This window comes from Malaclemys terrapin, chromosome 5, assembly GCF_027887155.1.
Source record: "Malaclemys terrapin pileata isolate rMalTer1 chromosome 5, rMalTer1.hap1, whole genome shotgun sequence".
NCBI lineage: Eukaryota > Metazoa > Chordata > Testudines > Emydidae > Malaclemys > Malaclemys terrapin.
The window spans coordinates 70,188,576-70,199,748 of NC_071509.1; the positions used below are offsets into that span (position 1 = coordinate 70,188,576).

Here is an 11,173-nt window from a genome sequence, read left to right on the forward strand (position 1 = left end):
ATGTGTCTTTCTATAGCTATACTTATGTGTATGTCTATATTTATATAAATATGTGAAGTAACGTTGTTTATTATATACATATAATACATACAGAGTATTTGTGACGGAAAACATTCACCTGGACGCAGATCAAAAGAATATTCTTAAAGTATCTAGTAAAATGGTTCTTTACCTCCTGCTGGTAAAAAAAGAAAAACTATGTTAAGATCTTAGTTACATAAAATATTGATTTTTATTATCACGTTAACACAATGCTATATCCATGAAGTCGTTTCATTTTTTTTTCTATAGATTTTTACAAGTAAATTACATTTTGGTCTTTATTTCTCAGTTTGTTCAGTTTCGCTTTAATAAAATAAGTGTAAAAAATAAAAAGGTTTTGCTGGTCAAAGTGAGTCAAAGAAACATTTTTCGAATCACATATCGGTTGTATAATCTATAACAATAAATTACACTACTGGTGCGCATTTCCAGTAAGTCTCCTGCCTTCTGTGTTTATGTTATGACATTTCTGTTAGTAATTATTTTTATTTTAATTTTGTGTCATTTCTAACATAAGCCAGAAACTTTTTCTCTTCAAGTTTTGTACACAATGCTCTCTTTTTGATAAGATGTTCTTTCCTATCCTCTTTTAGATTTTCTTCTCAAATGTTTATAGTGCTCTATCAAAAGTTTTCCAATATTTCTCCCTTGTCCCTGTCTTACTTTATTTGTTTGTGTGAAATTTAGTTTGAAAGGAGATCAGAGAGAGCAGGAGGGGTTTGTAATAAGAGAATGACCAAGTGACCTAAAGGCTGATTATGTGTCATTAACTGGAGACTTGGTGTATCCAAATTACCAAAAAGGACGTCACTCAACTAGATCAATTACATGTAGATACATATATAGGAATTGTGGTGGTTGCAGCTAAACACACTGATGCTCCTGAACGAGTGTGTTACACAACATTTGCTGTTGGCAGCTGCTTTCAACCACAAGTCTTTGTATTTGAATAATTAGTGGGCAAGTCATAGCACAATATGTTACAGCAGGTAGATGAACCGAGTGGCACAGAAAGTACGACGTTAACATTGTGGCAGTTTGGGCAAAATTACAGTTAATTGTCGAAGCTGAAGTGGGATATTTTTAGGTCAAATAGGGTTGCTTTTTATCTCTGAACACTGCTTAAAACCAAACCTAAGTTGAGGGTCTCCATTAATATTGACAATAAAAGTGCTTATTTTTTGTTAGCATACAACTAAAGTAATGCCAGGCTAATCTTTGTTTCCCGCAAGCACGTAAACCTAATGTTATCAGGAAAATATTTATTGATCAAAACAATTCCTTTCGGCCAAGCAATCCCATCAGCACTGATTTTAAAAGCAGCTTCAAAACACAGTTCCCCCAGGAATGCAAACATTAAACGAGGGGAAACTATGTGAACACCACAAACTCAATAAGAAATATTGTCTGTTCAATAGAGTATTTTATGAAGGCTTTATTATTCTTCTGGGGATCACTGGGTTTCTTAAATTCTTTTAAGTGGCATCAATACAACTCTGTATCCTTCGTCCCAAATAGAAGCAATCTTTGAATAATTACTCACACATGCAGGGGTAAAATTGGTGTGTTTGTGGGTTTATTGCACATCATTTAAACTTACAAAGTGAACGCTATCTTGTTGTTGGGGTTTATATACGCGTATGTATAAAATACATACTTAATGGCACAGATTATCATGCCTTAAATATTTGCACCCTTCAGTACTGATAATAGTAACGAACACCAGGGTTCCTATACGTCCATCTGCAGCAATTAAAGCAGACTTGCAGGGCCAAATTCTGCCCTTTGCTAGACCCGTTGAAATCAGTGATGTGGCTGCATGAGTGTAACTGAGTGCAACTAACGTGGCAAGAGTTATTTTCATTAACGCGAATTGACAGGTTTGACTTCAAATGATATTTCTCCAGCGTCCCTTCAAAACTCCATATTATTGCAGGGTTTCTATGTTGAGTTTAGTTTATGGACTTCTAACTGGAGGTTTAGTAGTATGTAGCTTGCCATCCATAGGGCACTTGGTACTTAGACACTTCAAAATATATTTGAGAATTATCTCTCTTTCTAATATATTTGGTCTCAGGTCAATGACATTATGCACTCTATAAATTTGAACACATCTAAACTTTTCAAACGATTCACGGGGAGACAGTGCTTGCTGTGAGGTAGTTAGGGCACAAACAGGGATAAGGGGAACCCTGGCTCCTCCCATGAGGTGAAGGGGTCAAACCAGAGTTGGCTTGTAAAGGCCTCCGTTTTTAACCACCCACAAAAAAGCTCCATCTTTCTGCTCCTCTGCTCCCAGCCAGGTACTGTAGTTAGAAGAAGCTGGGGGTACCTGATCTAAACATTTCCAGCCACGGGCCAGATTTTAATTCCGCATTCAAAAAGCCAAGATTCTGTGTTCCATAATATTTTGGAGGGATAAGGTAAAGGAGAACTTAAACACTAAAATTGTGTGTTTTGTTTAGATTACTTAGAACCTAATTAGGAACAACAATCTTCTAAGCAAGATCATTCTAAAATCAGAATAGAAAAATTCATTAGCTTATTCATGAAAGATGCTAGAGATACCTCTTGGGCCCGATCCTGCAAATCCTTACTTACATGAGCTGTTGTTACTCAAGACAATTGTCCCATTGAGTAAGGGTAACTACTTCCTTGAGTAAGAATTACCCGTGCTAGGAAGGCTTTTCAGAATAAGGTTATCCAGCCAATGTACACCATGGATTATTATTTTTTAAGTTATTAAACTAATGTTGAGAATTGGACAATGCTGGATGAATTTGGTTCTTTAGGGAAGACATTGGTATGCGAAATTCTTTAATTTACCAGGTATTATACTATATTTCAGTTTTCAAAGCTATAGATTCCATTGATTCTTTGCTTTATATTTTAATCTACTCCCCCCCCTCCAGGAGCTTTTGTGTGTTTGATGGTTTGTTAAATTCACCTCTCTATTTTAAAAATAATGTAAAATGGGGTTTAGAAAAGGACAACACTTATTAGGAGGTCAGTCTCCTAAAACATAAAACATGCGGTTCTATTCCTCTGGCCTGTTTAATTTCATTAAACCCTTATGGCCTGTTTACTTTTATTTGTCTTGGATAAACAGAAGAAAATAAATATATGAAAAGATCAGTATTTTTCACAAAACCATGAGCTATCTACTCTTTTTTAAATATTTAGTTTAATTCTGACTGCTTTCAAAAATAGCACACACGACAAAGCTGAAAAATGTTTTTCCAACCGCTATCATGCACTTTGAATCTTTTCGCGGGGAGGGGGGGAAGACAAGTAAGATGCAAAATAAATGTTTGAGCTGTTCTCTGGCTGTTCGGGAGAAGAAAGGGGGAGCGTATAGCGTGTCTGCACATATGATGAACTACAATGACAACCACTGGGACCGAAAAACAATTGTGAAGCTTTGCTTCTTTGGGCTGTGTCTTGTACAGCAGATAGCTATACACTTCATATTGCACTCAGGGAAGGTGAAGACGCTGCTGCTGAATTGCGCCCTCCGTAGGATTCCTCTGCTGGCACAGATCATCCGCTGAGCTTTACATGACCAAATGCCATGTACTCAGTTCCAGTATATTATTAAGAGACTTTCCTCGTCTCTTGCTCTTCTTGCTCATCCAATTCGAAGAGACTTAACCGGTGGATGCAGAAGCCTAACTTATTGCATTATTCCTGAAATACAATAAGAGACAAAAAGCATGTGAAAAGTCAAAGCCATGCTCAGCTTTGTATGCACCAAGATATTTTACTTACAGTGAGCTCGTACATACCCGTCTGTTTATAATTTAGATAAAGATGCCCGCCTTACTTGCGACCATTTTAGCAGTTAAATCAGTGACACATCAGGAAAGACGAATTTTAAAAACAACTTTACTTTTTAAAAAAACAAAGTAGTGTATCACTTATGTTTATGATAGGAAACGTACTGAGCTAAGAAATCTTTTTTTAAATCAATTTTAGCTGCAGAGATTTCATATGCGCTGGTCAGAAAGAAAAAGAATATTGCAAATCAAACTATTATAGGTGGGTTTATATAAGGACTTACATTCGAGAACACACATGATGCATTTGCTCTGAAACAGATTTTATAACTTGTATATAAAGAAGTACTGGAAATTTGTATTTAAAATCCAGTTCCGCGCTTAACTTTAGCTGTCTTTTATATAGAAATAATGAAGGAACAATGATGTTAGCTTTGTGGACTGATTTTCAGATCAGTATCTCGAGTATATTTTATTACTTTTTCTCTGCCTCATGTTTTCCGTTTCTTTCATCACTTGAGATGTTATCGGGACAGTAGTAGCGGTTCACCAGAAACTTTCACAATTACAACGCATCCAGAATTATATTGAAAAGCTCCTAGGGCATTGCAATTAAGCACAATTTAACCGGGGGGGGGGGAGAGAGAGAGAGAGAGATTTAGAAACAAATATACCCATTTGTTCTCTGCAGGGATCTATCCCCCTTATAAACCAAAAATACTTAACCCCAAAGTAGCAAAACGTTAAAGAAAATCACTAGACTGGATCACTGCAACATTCAAACAGTATTTTTAATCTGTCTGCTTCGACATTGGCATGTTATACACACAGTCATTTTTCACGTGTAAAATGCCAGTATTGTACATACATTATTTCCTTTAAATACTGAAAATTTGAGCCCACCATTTTCAGTATCCTGCCTTTAAATATAAAAACTTTTTAAACACTTGAATAAAACTGCATATACAGTTTTACACCCAGATACATATCCATGCATATACTTATATTTATATCAACTATGCATTTAATTTGTATCGTGATCTGTACGTATTTGGTTAAACTCTATATTCCTCGATTGGACAACATATGTATGTATTCGCAAAAAGAAGAACAGGAGTACTTGTGGCACCTTAGAGACTAACAAATTTATTAGAGCATAAGCTTTCGTGGACTACAGCCCACTTCTTCGGATGCATATAGAATGGAACATATAATGAGGAGATATATAAACACACATACAGAGAGCATACTCTGAAATATGTATGTATTGGGATACATTGTTCCGTGAGTTTTCACACCACAACAATCCTCTCTTTGTCTCAAGTGGCCTTTTCTCCTGCCTGTGTCAATGCAAATTTTAACTCGAAAGACAGTTCTTGATTCATTATTGTAGAGCAGAAACAAGCTAAACAAACTGAGCATGGTGCCAACAAATGTAAATATCGCACTCTTCTTTATATTCCTTATCGTTTCTTTGCGTGCAAATATATGGTATTATTGCCATAGTGAAAACTAGAAAGCAGCACTTGAATACGCTGTTGTAATGTAACAGCTCTTATTTAACTCCGCTTTTACTCCTCGGAATAATAATACACAAGAAGAAGCATTTGTTTGTTGTTTTTTCCCAAAGTGCATACTCTCTATTGCTTAACCAAATATATCTTAATCCTCAGGGTATCATACTGAGCATTTGCAGCAATTGGATTTGAGTTTCTTCTCGGCTCCTTGCAAACTCCTGCATCTCTATCTCTCTTTCTTAATTTACGACCCACCAGCTCCCGTTGACACAGTTTTCCACACTGACTATTTTGTAGTATTGCATTCTAATATACACCGAAGCACTCTATCCAGTAGCCAAGACACCTAGGGTGAGTATTTGATATTTCACAGCTATTTAGTAATATTCTGCTCCATTTGAAGATGACAGCAATTTATTGGCGCAAGTCTCGCCCCCAAGTTACCAGTTTCCCTGTGAATTACAACCTGAGATTCATTTTCCTGTTATAATGTGTTCAAGATTACAAAACCAAAATACCTAAATATCTACTAGATTTCCTCCGGGCCTGACTGTTAAACAAAACGTTAACTATTCCCTTTCGATAACTAACCCTGCTTTCCACAGATGCCTGTTGTTGTTTTTTATTGGTGAGGGAGGAGTGCAGAGAGATATTTATATATTTGTTAATAAAAGCTAGAAAATAAGCTCAGAACATGCTGTAAAAAATATTCGGTTACTTACCAATCAGGCTAGTTAAACAAGCATGCAACTGATTTCAGGCATATAACTGGTTCGGATGAATAGATGTCGTGGTATGTACATTAATTTAGCAAGCTGGAAGAGAATCGTTTGATTTGTTTTTATTGTTCTTATTTAAAAGCAACTCATTCTTTGAAAACCATCTCCCTGACCATATTGTTTGCTTAGTTTAGAAGTCAGTTGCTATAAAGTCAGATCCAATAGTTTTGTACTTGAAACTCATGTCTACTGAGTATCCATAATAACTGCATTTCTCTCTGCATGAAAACGTATTGCTAGTGAGCTCTTTGTGTGCATTAACTAGCAATAAGCTAGAGTGTTTCTGGTGTGTGTATATCACCATTGGTTAATCGACAAGTGCCTCCTGACGCTGTTTTTATGTTTTCCTCTGCTAGTTCCACACAAAGCACTTTGTAAAGCAATAACTGAACTGACCGAGCCGCTATTTTTTTCCATCAAAATTCTCGGCGACATACTGTACCTGGGTTGAAATGATCCAATATTTTGTTTTAATGAGTTTATTTAAAAAGAAGATTTTGCCGAACAGCATCTGCTAAACACTTGCATTAACCTCTGCCTCCATGATAAAAGTTTTTTCCTCCCTTGTTTTAATTATATTAGGGATATGACGGGGCAGCCAATCCTAAAAGAGGAGCTCGGCAATTAGCAACGCGAACATCAAAAAGTTTTATTGCGGAGCGCCGAGGGCCCCGCCCCTGCCGCGCGGGATTGGCGGAGGAAGCCTCTGACGACATATATTAACACGAGCTGCCCGAAAGATGTAGCTGTACATGGAGATCGTGCTGGGAAATTGTGCCAGTGCCCCGCGCAGCACCAAGCCTGGGGGAATCGCCGCCGCCACCTTCCTCCTCTGCATAGCCACCAGCCGGGACAGGAGACGAGCTGCTTGCGGGCCAGCGGGCTGCCCGGTGCCCGAGCCCCCGAGCGAGGAGGAGAGGGGCAGGCCAGGGGAATGGATGCGCTCGGCTCCCAGTGAGCAGCCTCCGGCCAAGGGGGAGAGGAACGTTACCAGAGCCTTTCATGCCCAGAGCCAAAGCCGGAGCACGACAGCGCGGGGGCGCTGCTGGAGGCCAGGCGGGTGCCTGTCACACCCCCCCGCGGCGGTGAAGGCAGAGCCGGGGGCCGCGGCGCGGAGGAGGCAGCGCGGGGTTCGAGCCATTTTGTCGGCGCGCCGAAGCGCCAGGCCCCGCGCGGAGGAGACGCGCCGCATGAGCGGCCGGGGATCGGGGAGCGCGCTGGCTCTGAGCGGGACTCTGCAGCGCCCTATGGGGAGCCGGCGGCCGGAGAGGCGCTGAGAAGAGGCGGGGGAGCGACCGCGGCGAAGGGCGGGTTGAGGCAGCGGGCCGGGAGGGGGGAGGCTTGGTCCCGGGGCGGGGGTGGGGTGCGCGAGGGCTCGGGGATGAGTTTGGTGGGGGGCTTCCCCCACCACTCCGTGGTGCACCATGAAGGCTACCCCTTCGCCGCAGCCGCCGCCGCCGCCGCCAGCCGCTGCGGCCACGAGGAGAACCCCTACTTCCACGGCTGGCTCATCAGCAGCCACCCGGAGATGTCGCCCCCCGACTACAGCATGGCCCTGTCCTACAGCCCCGAGTACGCCAGCGGCGCGCCGGGCATCGACCACTCCCACTACGGCGGGGGGCCGCCGGGCAGCGGGCCGCCCGGGCTCGGGGGGCCGCGGCCCGTGAAGCGCCGGGGCACGGCTAACCGCAAGGAGAGGCGCAGGACTCAGAGCATCAACAGCGCCTTCGCCGAGCTGCGGGAGTGCATCCCCAACGTGCCTGCCGACACCAAGCTGTCCAAGATCAAAACCCTACGCCTGGCCACCAGCTACATCGCCTACCTCATGGACCTGCTAGCCAAGGACGATCAGAACGGGGAGGCGGAGGCCTTCAAGGCAGAGATCAAGAAGACAGACGTGAAGGAGGAGAAGAGGAAGAAAGAGCTGGTCAGTACATCCACAGGGGGAGACTGTTGTTGTTTGCGAGGGATTACTCTGGGCTCGTCCTTTCTTCCGGATGTGTTGGGCACATCTGGCTTGGGGAGAGGCTGCTTGGTCAGCCAGGCTCCATTCCAGATCCCACAGAATGTATCCCAAATTAAATACATCATGCTATTACACTGCACACACATACACACCCAATATACTAGCGCTGAGTGTAGGAAAGTTGATGTAGGTAACATATACTGTGTGCCTTAGTTAATGGATATGAATGAATGTTTATGGGGTTTCCGTGTATGATATATGGTGTGTACAAGTACGCGTACCTATCATCTGTATTAATGGATGTACCCATAACCATATATGTTATCACTGATAAAGGGAAGTGAAGACTTAATTCACTTCGGTGCAGGAGCCCCAAGTGACATGGGGTGATTTTAAAATTTAAATGTATTTGGGATGGGAAACTGGCATCTGCTGTGTGATAGAATTGAGATAGCTTGCAGCAAAATCGGATGTAGGGTCAGATTATAATAGTTAAACCATTCCTTGCAGCTGCACACGATTGTCTTAATCATAAATTATAGTGTTGAATAGTTTATTTTACATTAGCATCCCTTCAGTACCTCCTCTACTCCATTCCCCACACGGTGTTATTTGAATTACAATTTCTAATAATAATTCTGTCCTGTCCACAAGCAACCTTTCATAACCCAGAAGCACCCTGCAATCTGTTCAAATAAAAGAAACTCTGCTCATAGGGAAGGCATGTACCACTTGAATTTAACTCCAGCACAGTTTTAAATAATGCTTGACAAATAATGCACAGCCCCACCGTTTCACTGTAGATTATTCTTGATTGTGATTTATGCTTTTTTGTTTTGTTTTGTTTATTGTTTTTTTCTTTTTCTTTTCTTTTGTTTTTTGTTTTCTTTTAATTTAAGGTGAAGTAACTTTTTATGTGGATGTTAACTCTTGGTGTAGGCCTAATGGTTTACTCAGGCAAAATTCCCACTGATTTCGATAGGGATTTGACCTCAATGAACACAACAGGATCGGGCCTCATATGAATGGATGTGCACTTCTCATAATATATTCACAATGCTGTTATTTAGTGGTATGCTGACATTAGCTAGAATGTTCATCATTGACCTACTTGTAATTCGGGTCTTCTTATAAGTTAATGTTCCACTGAAACCTCAAGTGTGTGTGTGTGTGTGCATACCATATGATATATAAATGTAATTTATATTTGAAATAAAATATGCACTCATGAGATCTGATCGGGGAGGGCCGCTTAACCCTGAAGAAGCCCACAATGAAAAGCAGGCTGTGATTATTCTGACTATTGCTGTAGGTGGCTTTTTAACCCGAAGAAGCTTTGTTTACGTTTGGAAATGAGCCGCGCTTGCCACAATCGCGATCGGTGCAAACTAACAGCACAGTCGCTATTTTGCAAAGAACGAAACATATAAACCGGTGTGTGGGTTTTTTTTAAAAGTACCCGCAGCTTTCTACGAAAAGCCCGTAAACGGGCGTTTGTTTGTCAAGTTTTCTAGCCGAAAGTCATGTAGCTTGGAGGCCTCTGCAGGAGGCTGCATAGATCTTTGTAGATTTCTATCGCCAGCTTTAGATTTCTCTCTTCTGAGGGGGAAGAAGACAAGGAGTGGGTGGCGGAGGTTACGTAAAAGGTAAAGGAATATAATTTCTAAACTTCTGCTTTGTTTCTCTCTCTTTTTTTTTTTTTTTTTTTTTTTTTTTTTTTGCACGCTGTCTTCCCAGAATGAAATATTGAAAAGCACAGTTAGCAGCAACGATAAGAAAACCAAAGGGAGGACTGGCTGGCCGCAACATGTCTGGGCTTTGGAGCTCAAGCAGTGAGTGCTGCAAGACTGAAGAACTCAAGGAAATCTCCTAGACTCATTAGAGAGATTTGATCTGAGGGGACTTTTTGTATTTGGAATCATCCAGTTTATTTATGTGCAATTTCTCCCCCACCCCCCAAAATGTGGATATTCGAAGAAAAGCATTCCATATTTTAATATGAAGAGGAAACTCCAACTTGGTAAGGGGTAATGTCGTCTCAATAGTTTCGTGAATGTTATTTCTCTGTTTGTATAGAACGCACGGGGAAAAATAGAAAAGAAAGGGGGGAAGACTCCCTGGCATTAGTGTGTATGTGAAGTGTATCTTTAATACATGGCCTTTTGGATATAAATATTCATGGGATTATAAAATTATATTTCAACAGAAACAGTTGCACCAATGTTTCAGTTGGCTTGGTATTTACTATGGTAATTTTGTTGTGGTCGTTCAGTATTTGAAAATGTTTTCAGCAGCTATTTGTTATGTGCACTTCCGTCCTTAAGAGGGGAAAAAGTGGAGTTTAATTAATATTGAAGGTGTAAACGTTGTAAGTATTCAATAAACCACTGTGTGTGTTTTTTACAAAAAAATCTTTTTATGTTTTATACCTCAAATGTTTTTAAATAACAACGTTGTTATAGTTTTCATAATATTTAAGATATTCGGAAGTAAACTAAATTATAAAGATTGCCTCTAAGTTTATTTTAAGCAAGTCATCGAGTGAAAGGGGGGGGGAGGATCTCACCAGCTGTGCGCGTGTTAAAGGGAAAAAATACAGTTACGCTAAATATAAATTCCTTGTGATACTGTTTTCCAGGCATGAGATTTAATGCTAACGGGAAATGGACATAGGTACAAACCTTGATCAAATCAGAATTACTGATATGCATGTTTTCCTAAGAAAGACAACATTCCTACATTAATAAGAACTCTTGAAACACGAGTCACTTGAAATATAATTTTAGGAGTTTGGATATTAAATTGTAATTTAAAAGTGTGCGTGAGGGAGAGAGAAGTGTTGTGAATTGATTAAATCTTTCTTGGCGCTTATTTCCTGCAACCAGAGCTAGTTATCTTTTTCCCGAGGTGACTGCACGGGAAGCCCGGAACGAGAAAGATGTTGTATAGGGTTATATAGAGAAGACTCTAACTTTGATTCCAGCCACCTCAATGGGCTAGGACTGAGAGTCCGCAAAGGAAGCTTAGAGCTTTGCTATAAGTGATTATGTAACAGGTAATTTTACCTCAAGTAAGAAATAGTGAACAAGGCAA

General features: G+C 40.6%; 1 protein-coding gene and 1 long non-coding RNA gene across 2 annotated transcripts; one reads left to right on the forward strand and one right to left on the reverse strand.

The window, feature by feature from the left end:
* Positions 1-223: 223 nt before the first annotated feature.
* Positions 224-6,659, reverse strand: LOC128838229 (uncharacterized). Its single transcript, XR_008445128.1, has 3 exons — positions 6,557-6,659; positions 6,058-6,150; positions 224-3,729 (listed from the first exon to the last, which is right to left on the reverse strand). It is a non-coding gene; the product is annotated as an uncharacterized LOC128838229 (long non-coding RNA).
* Positions 6,660-6,855: 196 nt separating this feature from the next.
* Positions 6,856-10,586, forward strand: HAND2 (heart and neural crest derivatives expressed 2). Its single transcript, XM_054030071.1, has 2 exons — positions 6,856-8,041; positions 9,818-10,586. Exons 1-2 carry the CDS (start codon positions 7,496-7,498, stop codon positions 9,914-9,916), a joined length of 645 nt encoding a protein of 214 aa, XP_053886046.1. The 5' UTR covers positions 6,856-7,495; the 3' UTR covers positions 9,917-10,586.
* Positions 10,587-11,173: the final 587 nt, after the last annotated feature.